The sequence below is a fragment of the Mobula hypostoma genome, chromosome 18 (assembly GCF_963921235.1).
Source record: "Mobula hypostoma chromosome 18, sMobHyp1.1, whole genome shotgun sequence".
Lineage (NCBI taxonomy): Eukaryota > Metazoa > Chordata > Chondrichthyes > Myliobatiformes > Myliobatidae > Mobula > Mobula hypostoma.
This window is the reverse complement of record NC_086114.1, coordinates 33,854,110-33,877,073: the sequence shown is the minus strand read 5'-3', so window position 1 is coordinate 33,877,073 and position 22,964 is coordinate 33,854,110. Positions and strand designations below refer to the sequence as shown.

At 43.6% G+C, this 22,964-nt stretch overlaps 1 protein-coding gene across 7 annotated transcripts in view; it reads left to right on the top strand.

The window, feature by feature from the left end:
• Positions 1–22,964, top strand: part of LOC134358444 (AP2-associated protein kinase 1-like) — a 141,973-nt gene that overhangs the window by 109,338 nt on the left and 9,671 nt on the right. For 2 of the 7 annotated variants that reach the window (XM_063070674.1, XM_063070678.1), the window contains exons 13-16: positions 13,982–14,202; positions 16,260–16,417; positions 19,983–20,099; positions 20,415–20,504. In XM_063070674.1, coding sequence (XP_062926744.1) covers positions 13,982–14,202; positions 16,260–16,417; positions 19,983–20,099; positions 20,415–20,504 — 586 coding nt within the window. Of the gene's footprint in view, positions 1–13,981; positions 14,203–16,259; positions 16,418–19,982; positions 20,100–20,414; positions 20,505–22,164; positions 22,192–22,964 lie in introns of all 7 variants that reach the window. The other 5 variants (XM_063070676.1, XM_063070679.1, XM_063070673.1 and 2 more) reach the window with 4 other exon arrangements.

The following is a 22,964-nucleotide window of genomic DNA, read 5'->3' as shown; positions in this document are numbered from 1 at the left end:
AGGTCATGACCCGCGCATCATCCGTGTCAGGGTGGGAAGGAGATCAACTCATCGAGCTTGCAAATGACGACGGGCTGAAAAGTATGTTTGACATAACATCTCTGTCGGCATTTTGGATCAAAGTCAAGGCTAAATATCCTGAGATTGCCACGAAAGCACTGAAAACGTTGCTTTCATTTCCAACATTTTTCTGCGAAGCGGAATTTTCTGCAATGAATGCAATGAAAACTAAACTGCGAAATAGACTGGACATAAGGAACCCCCTTCGAATATCGCTGTCTCCCATCACCCCTCAATAGGACCGTGTTGTTGCAGGGAAACAAGCCCAGGGCTCCCACTGATTCAGCGATATTGGTGTGTTGCAATGATTTTATATGTTCATACGGGGGAAATATGTGCTGTGTGTTTAGTATCCAAATGTTACTTAAAATGTTATGATGCTATTGACTTATAAGTGACCCTATAACAATTACAGCATGGAAACAGGCCTTCTCGGCCCTTCTAGTCTGTGCCGAACGCTACTCTCACCTAGTCCCGCCGACCTGCACACAGCCCATAACCTTCCATTCCTTTACTGTCCATATACCTATCCAATTTTTCTTTAAATGATAATATCGAAACTGCCTCTACCACTTCTACTGGAAGTTCGTTCAACACTTCAAGCTCCCCTGTCCTCCCCTTATAATTGACTTATCACTGTATTCATGCGAGGAAAATATGCGCTGTGTGTTTAATATTAAATATGTTAGATAAACCCTTTTAGAAACAAAATTGAGTGTATTACCCACTTATCACCTATATTCCAGTAGTGATTAACACCCACCCCCACGAACAGAATCGCCAAAAAGGATTTGCTGGGGGAGGGGGGCAGGCGGGGCGGGAATCGGCAGGTCACGACACGCTTGCGCACTGGTGCCCGCGCAAGGCTTCATGGCCATTGTAGTCTTTCTGGGTAAACAACGCATTTGACTGCCACTCTTGTCGGTTGGCAACCCTACCCCCACCCCCCCGGTCGGCCGGTCTGCAAGAATATTGTCAGTATTAAACCGGTCCGCAATGCAAAAAAGGTTGGGGACCCCTGTGCAAAAGGCGGTCAATATGATATATTTAATTGTTTTTTACATTTCATTCTAAGTTTTGTGTTTTTGGCATGATGTGTTTTAAAATTATTTTATTTTCATTTACATTTATGCTATTATTGTAATCATGGAAGTGGGGGAAGGCAAGACTGGTAGTGTAACACAGTGTACTGAATTTTAGACATGATGGAGGGGGAAGTTCCATTACTTTTTATTGAGAACATCATGGCAATACTTCGAGAGGATATCCTGGAGGGATTGCCCATTAAGGCCACTTGGGTAGAATTTGGGAATAAGAGAGCAGTGATCACATTTCTGGGATTATAATATAGGCCAACCAGTAGTCAGTGGGAACAGTTAAGTAAGCAGAAAGCTTTAAGAGAAATACAGTTGTGGTCATGGGGCATTTCAACTTTACCAATATTGACTGGAATTGACTCAGTACAGGGGCCTAAATGGGCTGGTATTTGTTAAGGTCAAGGTTGTTTTGTGTTTTGCTGCAATATGTAGAGGTCATGTTTGAGATGGGGCTGTACTCAGCCTTAGGAAGTGAAACTAGGCAGATAATGCAATGTTGCACAGGTAGGGTAACCGCTCAGTATCAAAGACCAAATGGCAGAGGTTTAAGGTGAAGGGGAAAAGTGTTTTACAAAGTGGTTGATATCTAGAATGCTGCCAAAGGAGGTGTGGCATCAGATCCAAAAACTATGTTTAAGGTGTAGCGGCTCGCCCACGCAGCAAGCGAACCGGCTCCAGCGGTTGCGGGCGAGTCCGCAGCCAGCAGCAACCGAGAGGGCTCTGAGTGTGGGGCAGACCTTGGCCCAGAAGCCGACGTCAATTCTGCCCTGCAAAGGGCGGGAGATGCTGGGAGCGGGCACTTAAGTGCGCGCAGATTGAAACTGTAAACAGTTCAACCAGACGCTGCTCGACTCAGTGTGTTGCTTTCACTTGTTGCGTATCAGCGCAACTACTTTGGTGACCCCGATGGTCCAACGGCATTTGGACCCAGCATGAACGACTCGGCGCTGCAGAATGCAGTTTCCCTTAAACCCCAACCTTCTGGACCACTCAAACCCTGGTCTGGTTCGAGCAAGCAGAGGCCCAGTTCCAGGTCAGGCAAATTGTCTCAGGCACCACCAGGTATTACTACGTGGTGGGCGCCTTCGACCAGGAGACAGCGGGCTGTGTTATCAACTTTCTGCATCAGCCCCCGGCAACAGACAGGTATAAGGCACTCAAAGCCCTGTTAATCCGCACATTTGGCCTCTCCCGCTGCGAACGGGCTGCGCGGTTACTGCATATGGACAGCCTGGGTGACCGCGTGCCATCAGCTCTGATAAACAACATGCTAGCACTGGCAGAGGGCCATAAGCCTTGCCTGCTTTTTGAACAGATCTTCTTGGAGCAAATGCCAGAAGACATCTGCCTCCTGCTAGCAGATGAAGACTTCAGAGACCCGCGCAGGGTGGCTGCCCGCACGGACATGCTTTGACGCGCCAAACAAAATGGCAGAACCACCATCGAAATTAGTGCTGCGGCACGGCCGAAAGCCCAGCCCTCCCACACCCCAGCAGCGGAGCATGTAACACCCACACCAAGGGACGGCACCATTTCTGAGTCTTGGTGTTTTTATCATCAAAGGTGGGATTCCGGGGCCCGCCACTGCTGACCGCCATGCTCGTTCCAGGGAAACGCCAGGACTAGCTGTCGCTGATGGTTACAGCGGCTGGTCACTGTGATAGCCTCCTCTGCGTTTGGGACAAGCACTCTGGGCATAGATTCCCAGTGGACACGGGGCCAGAAATCAGTGTCCTACCCCCCTCGAGCCACGATACCTGAACTAGAAGAACAGGACCGGAACTTACGGCAGCCAACAGCAGCACCATCCGCACCTTTGGTACAAGAACCATCCCCTTGCAGTTCAGTTCCAGCGGCTTTACATGGACATTTACGCTGGCTGCAGTATCACAGCCATTGCTGGGTGCGGACTTCCTCCGCGTGCACTGTCTGCTCGTGGATTTGAAGGAACGATGATTGGTCAATGCGAAGACGTTCCAGACTCTCTCCCTCGGTGAGGCCAGGTTACCGGCCCCGCACCTGGACTCCGTCACTTATTCTGACAATGAGTTCGCCAGAATGTTATCAGAGTTCCCATCTATCATCACGCCGCAGTTTCCCTCAACAGACCCCAAGCACGGTGTGATGCACCACATCTCTACACAGGGACCTTCATGCCCGGGCCTGCAGACTACTGCCCGACAAGCTCCGCCTCACGATAGAGGAATTCAAGAAGATGGAGGAGGTGGGGATTGTGCGGCGTTCCGACAGCCTGTAGGCCTCCCCACTCCATATAGTGCCCAAGTCCACGGGAGGGTGGAGACCGTGTGGCGACTGTAGGAGGCTGAACGACGCAACCATGTCCGATCACTATCTGGTACCACACATCTAGGACTTTACAGCCAACCTGCACGGGGCGTGCATCTTTTCGAAGATTAACCTGGTCCGAGGATATCATCAGATCCCAGTCCACCCGGACGATGTACCCAAGACGGCCTCATTACCCCCTTTGGCCTGTTGGAGCTCCTCAGGATGCAGTTCGGGTTCAAAAACACGGCACAGACGTTCTAGTGCCTGATGGACGCAGTAGGGCGAGATCTGGACTTTCTGTTCATCTACCTGGATGACATACTTATCGCCAGCCGCTCCCGCCAGGAACATCTAGCACATTTACGCCTGCTCTGCCGCCGCCTAAGTGACTGTGGCCTGGCTATCAACCCCGCCAAGTGCCAGTTTAGCCTATCCGCCATCGACTTCTTGGGACACCGAATCGGCTGCCATGGAGCTGTGCCCCTGCCGGCAAAAATTGAAGCCATCCGCCAATTCGCCAGACCCAGCTCTGTTAAAGGCCTGCAGGAATTTGTTGGGATAGTTAACTTTTCCCACCGTTTCCTGCCCTCAGCAGCCCAGATCATGTGGCCCCTTTTCAGCTTGATGTCCGGCAAGGTCAGAGAGGTCACCTGGGCAGAGGAGGCAATGGCGGCGTTTGAACAAGCCAAGAGCATACTAGCAAATGCCACGCTCCTGGTCCACCCCTGGGTCGACGTCCCCACTGCCCTCACTGTGGATGCCTCCGACGCGGCAGTTGGCGGCGTGCTCGAGCAGCTCATCGAAGACCAGTGGAAGCTGCTCACTTTTTTCAGCCGGCACCTACGACCCCCGGAACTTAAGTACAGCGCTTTCACCAGGGAGCTGCTGGCCCTGTACCTTGCCATCCAGCACTTCAGGTATTTCCTGGAAGGGAGGGAGTTCAAGGTCTTCACAGACCACAAGCCCCTCACTTTCGCGTTTGCCACAGTGTCGGACCCGTGGTCGGGCCGCCAACAGTGCCACCTGTCGTACATCTTGGAGTTTACCACTACGATCAAGCACATCTCTGGGAAGAGCAACGTGGTGGCAGATGTGCTGTCACAAACCTCCGTCCAATCAGTGCACTCTCTGTCTCCGGGGGTGGATTATGCAGCGTTAGCTGAGGTGCAACGGCTGGGCGATGAGATGCCAGTGTACCAAACTGCAGTCTCAGGACTCCGCCTCGAAGGCATACCCATTGGGCCTGAAGGTAATGAGCTCCTTTGCGATGTGTCCACCGGGTAACCTCGGCCCATTGTCCGGACCGCTTGGAGGCGCAGCGTTTTCGACACCTTGCACGGTTTAGCCCACCCTTCCATCCGGGCGACCATCTGGCTGATCGCAGACAGGTTTGTGTGGCAGCCTATGCAAGCAGGTCAGGCAGTGGGCCAGGACATGGACGCACTGTCAAACCTCCAAAATCCAGAGGCACGTGAGGGCCCCACTGCAACCCCTCCAGCTGACACATAGGAAGTCTCAACATGTCCACTGCTGGTTTCCAGAGGAGCAAGATACCTGTTCACCATGGTGGACAGGTTCACGAGGTGGCCGGAAGCTATCCTACTCGCTGACACGGCCACAGAGACATGCGCCAGAGTCCTGATTACCATCCGGGTGGCATGGTTCGGACTCCCAGCCCACGTCACTTCCGACAGGGGTGTGCAGTTCACATTGGCTTTGTGGTCTGCACTGGCACAACTTGTCGGAACACGGCTCCACCAAATGACTGCTTACCACCCGCAGTCCAATGGCCTGGTGGAACGTTTCCACGGGCACTTGAAGTCAGCCCTGATGACACACCTCCGAGGGCCAGACTGGGTTGACGATCTCCCCTGGGTGCTGCTTGGTATCCGCATGGCACCCAAGGAGGACCTGGCCACATCATCGGCTGAACTTGTTTATGGTGCCCCGCTCACAGTTCCTGGTGCTGGCACCCCGTGGCCAGGAGGACACACCTACGGCGGTCCTAACTAAACTCCGGGAGCGGCTTGGAACACTTGCCCCAATCCCAACGTCCCATCACGGAACGACACCCTTTTTCGTGCCCAAGGACCTACAACAGAGCAAGTATGTTTTCATTCGCCAAGGTGCGCACAGGCCACTCTTGCAGCGACCATAGAAAGGGCCCTACAAGGTGGTGCGCTATAATGGGTGGACCTGCATTCTCGACATCGGTGGTCGTGAAGAGACTTTTACCATTGACCGTCTCAAACCGGTGCATCTAGATCTTGAACGCCTGGTTGCAGTGCCACCCCCACGACGACAAGGCCGGCCACCTAAAAGAACTGATGGTGTGCAGGCTGTGGACTCTGCAACTCCTAGCGCCGGTTCTGGGGTGGGGGGGGGGTCATGTGGCGGCTCACCCACGCAGCAAGCGATCTGGCTCCAGCGGTCGTGGGTGAGTCCACAGCCAGCGGTAACCAGGAGGGCTCTGAGTGCGGGGCGTCCCCGGAAGCCGGCGTCACTTCTGCCCCGCGAAGAGTAGGGGATGCTGGGAGCAGGCACTTAAGCGCGAACGGATTGAAACAGTGAACAGTTCAACCAGACCCTACTTGACTCAGTGTGTTGCTTTCACTGGTTGCGTATCAGCGTGACTACACAAGGCAGTTTACGTAGGCACTCGGATAGGCAAAGCACAGCAGGATACGGACCTAATGCGGGTTAATGGGAGTAGTAGAAGGGCAAGTCGGTTGGCAAGGATATGTTGGGCCAGAAGGCCTGTTCCTGTTTTATGACTCTTGTATTTTCATTTAGGTTATGTACTCTCTTTGAATTAGAAAGAATGTTGTGCCTGTCTTTGGTATTGCCATTGGTTTTTAATTGGCTAGATGTTGAAATCAAAAGATGTATAGATTCTACCATCTAAAATTAATTATGACATTAAATGTAATTCAGATTGTCTGCAGTTTGAATCACAGTTTTGAATTTCTGTCAAACCAGTTTGATTGTAATTTGATAGTGAATTTAATAGTGTAATTATATTCCTAATGTTATATTATAATTCAAAACAAGAAATTTACCATTTCACAAATAATGTTTTTGTGTTAGTAACATGGATTAAGATGTTAAAAACCCAAAACTGGGCAATGCTGCATCATAGCTTGAATATTCACTCCTTTCTGGGCCAATGTATTGTTTTAAGATACCATTCAATTACAGTGGTTACCACAAACTTGCTTTTCTTGGCCAGAAGGCTATTTAAAATCAGCTCTCTGGTAACATACAAGCTGTCCCATTCTTTTTTAAATGCAGTTTATCACATTACACTCAGCAGACTAGTAGTACTAATTATTTTGCTAATAATATAAATCCCGGAACATTGCTGATTTAAACGATTCAAATTCGTTCAGATACTATGCTTCAACTGTACAATTCCATTCCTTTTGAATTAGTCAAAATAAGTTGATAGGAAATTATAAAAATAGATTGGAAGTAGCTTCCATAAACTTTGACCTTTTTAATTGCCACATAATAAGCACGTTGGCAAATAGTAATTACTTTTTTTGATATATCCCAACATGCCATTATAATCTTTAAATATATGTAATACTGTGCATATTTATTTATTTGCAGCAACTTTATTACTGTATCACCCAATTTAAAAAAGCTTCATATATGATTGCTTAATTGCATTCTCCCAATGTTTACACTATAATACAGTAAATTTTAGATGCTGTAAATTTAGCAAAATTTTAATGGATTTCAAAACTGCCCATTGTGTTTTAGAACTCATTTCTTAAATTAAAAATTTCATTACGTAGGTACTTTTAATGCTGTAAGATTTGTCCTTTACATCTCTCCATTTTCCACTTCCTCTCTGCTGATAATCTGCAGTCATGGTTTCTAGTTAACCCTCTTGCATGGAACTAAATTAAATTGTAAAGTCAGAACCTGGTTCATTTATACCCAATTATTTAAAATTGTATTTTGGAAAAATGGTATTCATACTGTCTCCTTGGTGTTCATTTGATATTGTCCTAACTTAGGACTTTTTAAACTATTTAATAGTAAGTAGTAAAACCTCTGGTAGCAAAATAGTGGAGCTAGTAAAGCTGTTGCCTGATGGTTTAGCAAGTCAGGTTTCCTCTTGGATTTTGTCTTTTTGTGGAGTTTTCATGTTCTTCCAGTGATGATATGAGTTTTCTCTGGGTACTCTAGTTTCCTCTCTTATCCCTAAAATGTACTGGTTGTAAGTGGCCATTATAGGCAAGTGATGAGTCTTGGACAGTTTATTAGTATATGGGAATAATAGGTTGAAGTAGTTGGGAAATGGGATTGCTCTGAGAATTGGCATAAGCTTGATGGGCTGAATGGCCACATTCTCTATTGTGATTAAAACATAAATATATTACTGTCAATGATATTATAATTGCAAACTGAGATTTTTGACATTTCAGAGGTTTTGTTGGTTATTCTCTTGTTCAAGATGTACATACTACTTATTATAAATTACTATAAATTGCACATTGAACATTTAGATGGAGACGTAACATAAAGGTTTTTACTCATTTATGAAGGATGTAAGAAATAAATTCAATTCAATTGGGTTATTTCTTCAGCAGTTTGAACGGGGCACGACTGCGTAAGTGCATGGAGGTCGGCCAGTGAGAACAGCAGGAAGAGTTTAAAAAGAAGGCAGATTTACAGAACGGGCGATGGAGTAGTGGGAGACAGAGTAGGAAGGCTTTGGCTCAATGGGGCTTAGGTGATAAGGGGTCGAGGGGAAAGAAGTTGAGAAGCATGACCTCAAAGGTAGTCACCTCAGGATTACTGCCTGTGCCACGTGACAGTGAATATAGGAATAAAGTGAGGTGGAGGATAAATGCGTGGCTGAGGGATTGGAGCAGGGGGCAGGGATTCAGATTTCTGGATCATTAGGACCTCTTCTGGGGCAGGTGTGATCTGTACAAAAAGGACGGGTTGCACTTGAATCCGAGGGGGGCCAATATCCTAACGGGAAGGTTTGCTATGGCTATTGGTGAAAGTTTAAACTAGAATTGCTGGGGGGTGGGAGCTGAACTGAAGTGTCGGAGGAAAGGGAGGTTCGCTCACAAATAGAGAAAGCTTGGAAAGGGAGGATAGCCAGGTGATAGAGAAGGGACGCGCTCAGACCGAGGGTTTGAGATGTGTCTATTTTAATGCGAGGGGTATTATGAATAAAGCGGATGAGCTTAGAGCGTGGATCAGCACTTCGAGCTATGAAGTTGTGGCCATTACAGAGACTTGGATGGTGCAGGGGCAGGAATGGCTACTTCAACTGCCAGGCTTTAGGTGTTTCAGAAAGGATAGGGAAGGAGGCAAAAGAGGTGGGGACGTGGCACTGTTGATCAGAGATGGTGTCATGGCTGCAGAAAAGGAGGAAGTCATGGAGGGGTTGTCTACGGAGTCTATGGGTGGAAGTTAGGAATAGGAAGGGGTTATTAACTCTACTGGGTGTTTATTATAGGTCACCCAATAGTAACAAGGACATCGAGGAGCAGCTAGAGAGACAGATTCTGAAAAGGAGCAATAATAACAGGGCTGGTGTGGTGGGATATTTTAATTTCTCAAATATTGATTGGCATCTCCCTGGAGTGAGGGGTTTAGATGGGGTGGAGTTTGTTAGGTGTGTCCAGGAAGGTTTCTTGACACAATATGTAGATAACCCTACAAGAGGCGAGGCTGTACTTGATCTGGTATTGGGAAATGAACCTGGTCAGGTGTCAGGTCTCTCAGTGGGAGAGCATTTTGAAGATAGTGATCACAATTTTATCTCCTTTACCATAACATTGGAGAAGGATAGGAACAGACAAGTTAGGGAAATGTTTAAATGGAGTAAGGAGAAATATGAGGCTAACAGGCAGGAACTTGGAAGCATAAATTGGAAACAGATGTTGTCAGGGAAACATACGGAAGAAATGTGGCAAATGTTCAGGGGATATTTGCGTGGGATTCTGAGTAGGTACATTCCAATGAGACATGGAAAGGATGGTAGGGTACAGGAACCGTGGTGTACAAAGGCTGTTGTAAGTCTAGTCAAGAAGAAAAGAGCTTGTGAAAGGTTCAAAAAAACTATGTAATGATAGGAATCTAGAAGATTATAAGGCTAGCAGGAAGGAGTTTAAGAATAAAATTAGGAGAGCCAGAAGGGGCCATGAGAAGGCCTTGGCGGACAGAATTAAGGAAAACCCCAGGGCATTCCACAAGTATGTGAAGAGCAAGAGGATAAGAGGTGAGAGAATAGGACCAATCAAGTATGACTGTGGAAAAGTGTGTATGGAAATAGTGGAGGTACTTAATAAATACTTTGAATACTTAGCTTCAGTATTCACTACGGCAGGGGTCCCCAACCTTTTTAGCACCGCAGACCGGTTTATTATTGATAATATTCTTGCGGGGCGGGTGGGGTGGGTGGGTAGGGTTGCCAATGGACAAGAGTAGCAGTCAAATACGTTGTGTTTACCTGGAGAAAGACTACCATGACCATGAAGCCATGCGCGGGCACCAGTGCGCATGCATGTACGTGCCAGTTTTTTTCTACAAATCGTTTTTGGCGATTCTGTTCGGTGGGGCCGGGGTTAATCACAACCGGAATGTAGGTGATAAGTGGCTAATACACTCAATTTCCTTTCTAAAAGGGATTATCTAACGAATTTAATATTAAACACACAGCGCATATTTTTCTCGCATGAATATAGTGATAAATCAATTATCAGGGGAGGACAAGGGAGCTTGAAGTAAGTGTTGAATGAACTTCCAGTAGAAGTTGTAGAGACAGGTTCAATATTATCATTTAAAGAAAAATTGGATAGGTATATGGACAGGAAAGGAATGGAGGGTTATGGGCTGAGTGCAGGTCGGTGGGACTGGGCGAGAGTAAGTGTTCGGCACGGACTAGAAGGGCTGAGAGCACCTGTCTCCGTGCTGTAATTGTTATATGGTTATATAAGTCACTTATAAGTCAATAGCATCATAACATTTTAAGCAACATTTGGATATTAAACACACAGCACATATTTTCCCCGTATTAACACATAAAATCATTGCAACACACTAATATCGCTGAATCAGTGGGAGCCCTGGGCTTGTTTCCCTGCAACAAGACAGTGCCATCGAAGGGTGATGGGAGACAGCGACACTTGAAGGGGGTTCCTTATGTCCATTCTATTCCGCAATTTAGTTTTCATTGCATTCATTGCAGAGATATGTTGTAAATGGAAGCAACGTTTTCAGTGCTTTCATGGCTATCTCAGGATATTTAGCCTTGGCTTTGATCCAGAATGCCGGCAGAGATGTTATGTCAAACATACTTTTCAGCCCGTCGTCATTTGCAAGCTCGAGGAGTTGATCTCCTTCCCGCGCTGACATGGATAACGCGTGGGTAATGACCTCGCGTGCGTTCAAGCGCCAACAGTGGGAATGAGGAAAGGTGCAGCTGACTCATATCGCCAAATCATATTGTTTCCTCGCGGCCCGGTAGCACACGCTTTGCGGCCCGGTGGTTGGGGACCGCTGCACTATGGAAACGGATCTTGGCGATTGTAGGGATGATTTGCAGTGGACTGAAAAGCCTGAGCATGTAGATATTAAGAAAGAGAATGTGCTGGAGCTTTTTGAAAGCATCAAGACCGGACGGGATGTACCCCAGGCTACTGTGGGAAGCGAGGGAGGAGATTGCTGAGCCTCTGGCAATGATCTTTGCATCATCAATGAGGACGGGAGTGGTTGCGGATATTGTTCCCTTATTTCAAGAAAGGGAGTAGGCATAGCCCAGGAAATTATAGGCCATTGAGCCTTCGGTGGTTGGTAAGTTGATGGAGAAGATCCTGAGAGGCAGGATTTATGGACATTTGGAGAGGCGTAATATGATTAGGAATAGTCAGCATGGCTTTGTCAAAGGCAGGTCGTGCCTTACGAGCCTGATTGAATTTTTTGAGGATATGACTAAACACATTAATGAAGGTAGAGCCCTAGATGTAGTGTATATGGATTTTAGCAAGGCATTTGATAAGGTACCCCATGCAAAGCTTATTGAGAAAGTAGGGAGGCATGGGGACATTGCTTTGTGGATCCAGAACTGGCTTGCCCACAGAAGGCAAAGAATGGTTTTGGACGGGTCATATTCTGCATGGAGGCCAGTGACCAGTGGTGTGCCTCAGGGATCTGTTCTGGGACCCTTACTCTTTGTGATTTTTATAATTGACCTGGATGAGGAAGTGGAGAATAAGGTTAGTAAATTTGCTGATGACCCAAAGGTTGGGGGTGTTGTGGATAGTGTGGAGGGCTGTCAGAGGTTACAATGGGACATTGATTGCAGAACTGGGCTTAGAAGTGGCAGATGGAGTTCAACCCAGATAAGTGTGAGGTGGTTCATTTTGGTAGGTCAAATTTGATGGCAGAATATAGCGTTAATGATAAGACTCTCGCCAGTGTGGAGGATCAGAGGGATCTTGGGGTCTGAGTTCATAGGACACTCAAAGCTGCTACGCAGGTTGACTTTGTTGTTAAGAAGGCATACAGTGTATTGATCTTCATTAATCGTGGGATTGAGTTTAAAAGCTGAGAGGTAATGTTGCAGCTACATAGGACCCCTGGTCAGACACCACTTGGGAGTACTGTGCTCAGTCCTGGTTGCCTCACTACAGGAAGGACATGCAAACCATAGAAAGGGTGCAGGGGAGATTTACAAGGATGTTGCCTGGATTAGGGAGCATGCCTTATGAGAATAGATTGAGTGAACTCGGCCTTTACTCCTTGGAGCGGCGGAGGATGAGAGATGACCTGATAGAGATGTACAAGATAAATGAGAGGCATTGATCATGTGTATAGTCAGAGGTTTTTCCCCGGGGCTGAAATGGCTAACACAAGAGGACATAGTTTTAAGGTGCTTGGAAGTATGTACAGGGGAGATATCAGGGGTAAGTTTTTTTACACAGAGAGTGATGAGTGCGTGGAATGGGGTGGCGGTGGTGGAGGTGAAAACGATAGGGTCTTTTAAGAGACTCCTGAATGGCTACATGGAGCTTAGTAAAATAGAGGGCTATAGGTAAAGCCTAGGTAGTTCTAAGGTATGGACATGTTCCGCACAGCTTTTTGGGCCGAAGGGCCTGTGTTGTGCTGTAGGATTTCTTTGTTATTGGTGTTTTATCTGCAGTTCTAATATTTAAAAGTTAATTTTACCTTTGTTTTAGTATTTTTAAAGCAACCTTGAATCCAGCATTCATTTTACAAGTTAATCAATAAAAATTTTGGAATACTGTGCAGCATTGGATCAATCCTAATGGTTTTCCTTTGGTTTAATCACAGACCTGTCCAATTCTAAATGACAAACTCTGCCATTGGATATCTATTATAGTTGACCTGTTTCTTCTCTCTCCCCCGGCTTATCTATTTCTTTTAAGGATGTCATTCAGATAAAATTTTTTGAGACTGCTAACTTACAAAATAAAGTACTAAATAACTTTATTAATTTTAAAATTAACTTTTGAAATTGAAGCCAAAATACACAAAGTTTAACAACAGTAAAATGATATGACTAAATCAAATTATAATTGCTATTCTCACATTTCACTCCATTGAAATCAACCTACTAGATTTGTAGAGACTTGATGTATATTCATTTGTCAGGATGATCAAATCATTTCCAATTGCAAAGCTGCCGGTAGCACTTTATTGTCCCTCCTTCCTTACTCACAGACCTAATATTGCCGTAGTAGTTTGCCAAGCTGTTTTAAGAGTCAAGCCCTTTGTTGTGGTTATGGAGTTGAATATCGATGAGGTAAATTTTTGCCCCGAGCAGCATTAATGAACCAAGTGTGACTATATGATTAATTTTTATTTTAAATATTAAATTTCAGATGATCAATTGACTTGAGGTTCTGCTGCTGCCATGGTAGCACCTTAGACCATAAGACATTTTGCTCCATGTCTTATTAGGCCACTGGCTGATTATGGTCGAAAGCTGCTTGATCTGAGTTCCTCTAGCATACTGTTTGTTGTTCCACATTCCAGCAACTGCATTCTCTTTTGTCTTCAGTGCCTTAACTACTGCTTAGTTGAAAGTCTATATTTATTTGCTGGATGTCCTGTGCTAGGCTATGGAACTCCCCAAAGTAAACTGATTGCTTTCCAGTTATATGGGTAAAAGTGGCAGCACAGAGCGGAATTGTCAGCTGTCAAGCAAAAAGTGGTTCCCTGTAAATTGGAATTAAAACAACCTTTTAAGTATAGGTTCTAGTTGATCCTAATTTCCAAAGCTTACCTGCTGAAGGGTAACATCAGACCTGTGGTTAAGCAAGCCAAGACTGGGTGAAGAAATAAAAGTGCATTTTTTTGGTGTATGGGGAAGGTGATGATAGGAATTTTTTGATAAACTTGCTCTGGATTTCAGAATGGTGTACTGGTATGACAAAACCATCTAGTTCTTCGCTTAGTATGATGTCAACTTTTTTTTTCAGAATTCATTGTTGCCTTGGACACAAATAAATAAGTAAAATTTGACTTGTGTACAATTGCAGACGCATATGCAGGAAAAGACTGAAATTCCCCAAGCTCCACTTCCATCCCAGCAGACAGCCAAACTGTTGTCACTGACGCCGCCATCTTCACCGAAAGTACGAGCTGGCCATAGGAGAATTGTCAGTGATGTTCCTTTCAGCAGTGTTTTTGGAGTGCCTGCCAGTCATTCCTCTCAACAACTGGCAGCAGCTGCTGCTGAGGCAAATCTTTATAAATCTAAGTGAGTTCATTGCTGTAGCTGTACTGGTTTTAGTACTTCGTGTCATTTGGGGGATTTGTCACTTCCTGTGCATGATTACATGCCTCTATCTTTCAGAACAGAATTAAATAATGTTTAAGATTTTCCAAGCTAACAATATCTCTATAATGGTACTTGTATTAATTAATTGGAACCAAATACTGAAACTAAAATGATTCATACTACTAGATTGTCCCTTTTAAAATCTGATAATCTCAGATATTGAAACACAGATTTACAAAACAATAATAATTGAAATAGATTTTGTTTGCTGCAAAGTAAAACAATTTTGGGTGCATTGCTGAGGATTTAGAGTAGAATAGCCCAGAATTTGTGGTGACCTATAAGGTCCTATCACTTCCTGATGACCTGGAAAAATCCTTAAGTGTTCAGGATGGTTCAGCAATAATTATTGATTCTTAAGGTGTCTGTTGGTTAGTCAACCATGGATGTGGCATTCCAGCTGTCTATGTGAATGCAAGCCCAGGGCAGTACAATATGGAGAGCAAGCTGTTGCCCATGTAGCAGGCTTCCCCCACCCCCCCACGCAGCTGATGAATCCAAAGGAATGGCAGAGACCAATACAGTTCAATTCCAGTGGTGTTACAGAAGTTGTCAGTCAGTGTTGAACTCAACGTAGGACTGCCTTACGGACCCCAGCTCTGGATTTTTCCTCAGGATTTACTCCCGAAGCCTTCCCTATGAGTAGGCATAGCTGCAATGCAGTGGAGGTTTGAGATCAGGGCTTTCCTTCTAGATGAGTTGCCAACCGTGGCTGATGAGCCCTATTGGCCCAAAGTGACTGGTTTTAAGGTGCCAGTAACCTGTCTTTGACCCTTCTCCTGTCAGTAGAAACGGTCCTGCAGGCTTAGTAGCTAAGCCATATATGAAGGCCAGGAGCTGAACTTGGTTGTCAGAGGCAATTAGAGAAGTATGCCGTTGGGAGCATTTAATAGATAGTGGGTGTTTATACTCACTAGCACCCCCAACTTTAAGGAACTAATTATTAATTAGTAAGCCATTAAAACCTAAGCTTTGCGTAACTAAATGAAAAACTTTTTAGGACATCTTACACATTTGTAAGAATGCCTAAATTTATGTACTTTCAAATGAATTCTGTGGTACAATGGTGCCCATATAGTGTCACTTACTCTGTGGCACAAATTTGAAAGTTCTTGAGCTCTAGTGCTGTCTGTCTGAAGCTTGTACATTCCTGCCAAGATTGCATGAATTCCCCTGAGGTACTTGAATTTCTTCCCGAATTTATATGCTATATTGGTTAATAAATTAGTTGGCTACTACAAGTTGTCCTTGGTGTAGGCTGTGATAGACAACCAAGGGTAGTTGTTGGGAAGAGAGACAAAGTTAAGGGAAATAAGTTGGGGAAAGGATTAGAACTGCTCTCAAATATATTGTGATCTGGCAGATGGGCTAAATGTTGACCTGTGGCCTAGTGGAACATGACCACAGCTGAAATATGAAGGCTGCCTATAGCTTATCCTTTATGGTTTGCTGGATCATGGGTAGATATTTGGGATTTCTTCATCAAGCTGTACATGTGTAAAATAGTCAGTTTTGTTGTTGGTTGCAAGGATTGGATGCCTGCAGGCATTGGTAGTTTACCCTTATTTACTACAAAATTATGGCCAATATTTCATTTTGTTTCTGGTATTGAGAAAAATCAGTGAGTGATTTTCAGCATTAGCCTCCACTCCCAGATTCCAGCTTGTGAGAGTTTTACATTTAAGACATTGTTTTTGAAGTATTTATTAGTTGCACTTAATTTATGAAAGGAATATGTTCCTGGAAAACATTTTGCTGAGCAAAATTTTGTAACTCAGGAAAGTTAGGAAAAATACATATAATAATTTTGGTCTTGTTCACACCTCACACAAAGAACAATGTGCCAATTGTTATGGCGAAACATATCTTGTAAATGGAGCGTTCGTAAATTAAGGAATACTTGTTTAGGCAAACTTATTAGTGAGTGATTGAATACTGCATTTTCTATTGTTTTAATATGGACTTGTCTATTCTAGGTCAGCCTCAACAAGTCCTGCAGTTTCCCCCAAAACATCACAGCAAAATATTTATAATCCACCAGATATTTCCACATGGAATCCATTTGGAGATGACAATTTTTCCAAGTTAACAGCAGAGGAACTTCTCGATAAGGAGTTTGCTGAGCTACGAAAAGGCAAGTGTGTTTTCCCATTCTGAGATGGCACATTCAGCCCGATCTTCAGAAATTGCATCATTTGGCACTTGTACTCTGCATATCACTGAACAGGTGATTTGCGAGTGTCCTAACTTTGGAAATTGTGGAACCATTCATATTTTATGTTTCGTTTTATATAAGTTTCATTTGGTAGCTTGCCATGTTGGGTCACTGCACAGGAATATACTCTTCAGCCCACTTTGTTGGCGCTAGTCATAATGTTTAACTAATCCCATCTACGTGCATGTGGTCTATAACCCTCTATTTCCTGTCTGTTCAAGCCTGCCTCAAATATTGTTGTTGTTTGCTTCTATCACCTCCCCTGACAGCATGTTCCAAATATCAAATACTGCAATCTCTCACCACTCTGTTTAAAAGAAACTGCCTCATAGCTCCTTTAAACTTTGCCCCTCCCAACTTAAGCCTATGCCCTCTAGTATTTGATATTCCCCTCCAGGAAAAGGACTACTATCTACCTTATATATACTAGTTCTCATAATAATATATACTACTAAACAGTTTTCTCCATGGCCTCCAAACTTATTAGTTATAAGGAGAGGATAAGGAAAACAATCCAAATTTATCCAATCTCTCCTTGTAGCTAAAAACTCCAATCTAGGTAATGTCCAAATGAATCTCTTCTGCACGTTCTCCAAAACATCCATAACTTTCCTGAAATGTGGCAATGAATATCCAAATTTTATACAACTGCAACCTGACTTCTCAATTTATATGTTGCTTGTCCTAACTAATGAAGGTATGCATTCTGTAGCTTTTTCTACAAACCCCATTTCCAGAAAAGTTGGGATATTTTCAAAAATGCAATAAAAACAAAAATCTGTGATATGTTAATTCACGTGAACCTTTATTTAACTGACAAAAGTACAAAGAAAAGATTTTCAATAGTTTTACGGACCAACTTAATTGTATTTTGTAAATATACACAAATTTAGAATTTGATGGCTGTAACACACTCAACAAAAGTTGGGACAGAGTTAAAATAAGATTGAAAAGTGCACAGAATATTCAAGTAACACCGGTTTGGAAGACTCCACATTAAGCAGGCTAATTGGTAGCAGGTGAGGTATTATGACTGGGTATAAAAGTAGCGTCCATCAAAAGCTCAGTCTATGCAAGCAAGGATGGGTCGTGGCTCACCCCTTTGTGCCAAAATTCGTGAGAGAATTGTTAGTCATTTCAAAAGGAACATTTCTCAATGCGAGATTGCAGAGAATTTACTTCTTTCAACACCTACAGTACATAATATTGTGAAAAGATTCAGAGAATTTAGAGACATCTCAGTGTGTAAAGGCAAACAACAGGAATTCTGCAGATGCTGGAAATTCAAGCAACACACATCAAAGTTGCTGGTGAACGCAGCAGGCCAGGCAGCATCTGTAGGAAGAGGTGCAGTCGACATTTCAGGCCGAGACCTTTCGTCAGGACTAACTGAAGGAAGAGTGAGTAAGGGATTTGAAAGTTGGAGGGGGAGGGGGAGATCCAAAATGATAGGAGAAGACAGGAGGGGGAGGGATAGAGCCAAGAGCTGGACAGGTGATAGGCAAAAGGGGATACGAGAGGATCATGGGACAGGAGGTCCGGGAAGAAAGACAAGGGGGGGGGAACCCAGAGGATGGGCAAGAGATATATTCAGAGGGACAGAGGGAGAAAAAGGAGAGTGAGAGAAAATATGTGTGCATAAAAATAAGTAACAGATGGGGTACGAGGGGGAGGTGGGGCCTTAGCGGAAGCCCTCGTACCCCATCTGTTACTTATTTTTATGCACACATTCTTTCTCTCACTCTCCTTTTTCTCCCTCTGTCCCTCTGAATATACCTCTTGCCCATCCTCTGGGTCCCCCCCACTTGTCTTTCTTCCCGGACCTCCTGTCCCATGATCCTCTCGTATCCCCTTTTGCCTATCACCTGTCCAGCTCTTGGCTCTATCCCTCCCCCTCCTGTCTTCTCCTATCATTTTGGATCTCCCCCTCCCCCTCCAACTTTCAAATCCCTTACTCACTCTTCCTTCAGTTAGTCCTGACGGAGAGTCTCGGCCCGAAACGTCAATTGCACCTCTTCCTACAGATGCTGCCTGGCCTGCTGCGTTCACCAGCAACTTTGATGTGTGTTGCTCAGTGCGTAAAGGGCAAGATCGGAAACCACTGTTGAATGCGCGTGATCTTCGAGCCCTCAGGTGGCACTGCCTAAGAAACCGTCATGCTACTGTGACAATTATAGCCACGTGGGCTCGGGAGTACTTCAGAAAACCATTGTCACTCAACACAGTCCGTGGCTGCATCCAGAAATGCAACCTGAAACTGTATTACGCAAGGTGGAAGCCATACATCAACTCTATGCAGAAACGCCGGCGAGTTCTCTGGGCCCGAGCTCATCTCAGATGGACCAAAAGACTGTGGAACCGTGTGCTGTGGTCAGATGAGTCCACATTTCAGCTAGTTTTTGGAAAAAACGGGCATCAAGTTCTCTGTGCCAAAGATGAAAACGACCATCCAGATTGTTAATCAGCGAAAGGTGCAAAAGCCAGCATCTGTGATGGTATGGGGGTGCATCAATGCCCACGGCATGAGTGAGTTGCATGTATATGAAGGTACCATTGACTCTGAGACGTATATTAGGATTTTAGACATATGTTGCCATCAAGGCGACGTCTCTTCCCAGGACGTCCATGCTTATTTCAGCAGGACAATGCCAGACCACATTCTGCACGGTCTACAACAGCGTGGCTTTGTAGACACAGAGTGCGTGTGCTTGACTGGCCTGCTGCCAGTCCAGGTCTATCTCCTATTGAAAATGTGTGGTGCATCATGAAGAGGAGAATCAGACAACGGAGACCACGAACTGTTGAGCAGCTGAAGTCTTATATCAAGCAAGAATGGACAAAATTTCCAATTGCAAATCTTTTATAATTAGTATCGTCAGTTCCAAAATGATTAAAAAGTGTTATTAAAAGGAAAGGTGATGTAACACAATGGTAAACATGCCTCTGCCCCAACTTTTGTTGAGTGTGTTGCAGCCATCAAATTCTAAATTTGTGTATGTTTACAAAATACAATTAAGTTGGTCAGTTAAACTATTGAAAATTTTTTCTTTGTACTTTTGTCAGTTAAATAAAGGTTCACGTGAATTAACATATCATAGATTTTTGTTTTTATTGCATTTTGGAAAATATCCCAACTTTTCTGGAAATGGGGTTTGTACTTGCAGCAGTTTGTGGTCCTATTATCAGTTTTGGTTTCCTGATTTGAAAGTTTCTCAGTTTATTCATTCAGGATACCTTCACTGCTTTGGAAAGCACATTGCTTTGTTTGATAAGGAGAGATGACTGACCCAAAAGAGTCCATACTGCAAATATAAAGTCTTGGCATTCTACAAAGATGTAACTTGACCACATCAGCAATAAGGTGGGGGTGGAGAATTATCACTTAGCAATGCTACCACTTCACTGAAATCTCTGACCACACTCACTGTTAATGGAAGTGGTTACTGTGGATAACTCAATTCCCACTTTAAAATTCTTCCAACAGATAAATGTGCGGAACAGAAGAAAGTACCAATTGAAAATGTAGCTCAAGGGTTTCCTTCTGGCATGACTCTACCCCAGACAGACATTTTTGGAGCATCACCTTTCACATCAGGGACAGGTTTGTATTAATATTTGAATTATTAATTAGCAGGAATAGACTCCCTACAATTTTGTCATTGGTTGAAAATAGTCTTTATTTGGCAAATCTGTATCAAATGTGTAATGTAAAATTATTGGGAACTTTCACTTTGTCAAGTGAATTTGATAAGAGAATTGAGCCCATTGTGAAAGCTTTTGAATTAACCTTTCAGACCTTTGTAATATAGCAATATACTTTTAACTCTTGAGCACATGCAGCTTACCAGCGAATATCGCATGAAATTCTCTCTTCTGTTTAAACTACTTTCTTACTTCCTATGTTTCTCTTTATAAGAAGCTAAAATATCAATGGAAACATTAGAATCTAGTTCATCGGCAACTATTTCTGATCCTTTAATACATGGGCCACTATCTGACTTCCCAGGTAAGGATCAATAAATAACAAGGAATTTTTTATTTTCTTGTGAGTATCAAGAATTCACAATTGTTACATAAATGTAGATGTGGAAGTGTGACTATTTAATTAGTGAAGTATATTCATTGAATGCTTCAATGGGTTCGTGTTACAAAACAAAAGGTACTTGTAAATTTTCCATAAGATTTGAAAATGTAATTGAAATCACCATAACTATCTGATCAGGTTTTATAGAAATTTTGATGCACAAAGAAGCACAATCACTTCGTAGTATAACAAAAATCTTCAATTTAGTTTGGTTTCCAAACACATGATAGTACAGCACTGGAACAGGCTGTTCAGCCCATGATGTTGTGCCAAACTAATTAAGCTGATTGTACCTTTTTTTAATTCCTTCCACCTGCACATGGTCCATTTCACTTCATTCTTTATATATTCATGTCCCTTTTCAAGAGCTTCTTAAATGCATCTATTATATAATATAGCAAAACTTTGGCACCCCAGGGGCTTGGTAGTGAGCCAACAGCGTTTCTGGACTTTTGATATTACCCCTACTAACATTCCAAACACTTTCAGTTTGCCCTTTCTTTAGGTGTCATATAAGAATATGTTTTCAGGAGAGCTGGTGAGTTTGAAGTGAATGCAGGAAACAGGGACCTGGTAGGTTTGGAAGGAACTGGAGAAATAGGGCCCTGGATGCTGGGTTCTGCATTTTTAAAGGAAGAACAGGAACTGAGGCCTTGTTGAGTTTAAAATGAATGTTGATACTGAATTATCAGTTTTATTGTACCTCAAGACAACAGAGTAACAGCTTAATAACTTGTATGTAGTAAGGTGAATGAAGAGCAGGACTTCAGTAAAGTTTAGATGATGCTATACTAAAAGACTGAGAGAAGTCCTGAGAGTTGTCTTTGCATATATTGAAATGGAATAACATAAGACATAGAAGCAGGATTAGGCTATTTGGCTCAATGAGTCTGTACAACTATTGCATCATAGCTCATTTATTATTTCTCCGAACCCCATTTTCCTGCCTTCTTCCCATAACCTTTGACACTATTACTAATCAAGGACTTATCAACCTCTGCTTTAAATATACCCAATGACTTGGTTTCCACAGCTTCACTGCCCTCTGGCTACAGAAATTCCTCCTCATCTCTGTTTTAAATGAACATCTCTCTATTTTAAGGCTGTGTCTTCTGGTCCTGGACTCCTCCACTATACGAAACATCATCTTCACATCCACTTTATCTAGGTCTTTGAATAATCGATAGATTTCAAGGAGACTTCCCCTCCCCCCACTCCAATCTTCTAAACTCCCAGCGAGTACTGGCCCAGAACCATCAAATATTCTATGTACATAAATCCTTTCATTCCCAGATTCATTCTCATTAACCTCCTCTAGATACGTGCCAGTGAAAGCATATGCTTTCTTAGATTAGGGATCCAAAACTGCTTAGAGTACTCCGAATGCAGTCTGACCAGTGCCTTATAAAGCCTTAGCATTATATCCTTGCTTTTATATTCTAGTCCTCTCAAAATTAATGCCAGTGTTGCTTTTGCATTCTTCGCGTGATAACAAGTGAGTACTCGTGATGTACAGGTGATTTTGTGTATCATATTGAAGGTAAAATAAGTTTTTGTTTAATTTTCTTTATGCTGTCAACAGTTGACCTCCTGATTTGTTTGGGAAATGGTAAGGAGATCATTTGCCTTGTTGTGTAAAATGTAACAAAGATGGATGATCAGCATGATTTAAAGTTACCAGCAGTTTTTATTAATCTGTGCTACACACACGCCACAATATTCATTCCAAAGATTGCTTAATGCATGCAGAATAATACTCTGACTATGTCTATAGCCAAAGTTAGAATTTTCAATATTGTGTTTGCTCAAATTACACTTTTTCAAATATCATTTGAGGGGGAAAAGTAATCCTTTTCTTTTATTCTGCAATTATGAGTTTATTGGAGTCTTTTTTTTGTAAAGACAATTAATATTGGTAGATTATTTAAGAGAACTAAGACCATATGATATATTAGCAAAATTAGGGCATTTGTCTCATCAAGTCTGCTCTGCCATTTCATCATGGCTGATCCATTTTCCCTCCCAGCCCCAATCTCCTGCCTTCTCCCCGTATCCCTTCAATGCCCTGACTGATCGAGAATCTATCAACCTCTGCCTTAAATATACCAAATTAATTGGCCTCCACAGCCACCTGTGGCACGGATTCCACAGATTCACCGCTCTCTGGCTAAAGTAATTCCTTCCCATCTCTTTTGTAAAAGGACATCCCTCTATTCTGATTTGATCAGGGACCTTGAGGTAAAGGAGCTATTGGGAGGCAGTGACCATAATATGATAAGTTTTAATCTACAATTTGAGAGGGAGAAGGGAAACTCGGAAGTGTCAGTATTACAGTTAAACAAAGGGAACTGTGGTGCTATGAGGGAGGAGCTGGCCAAAGTT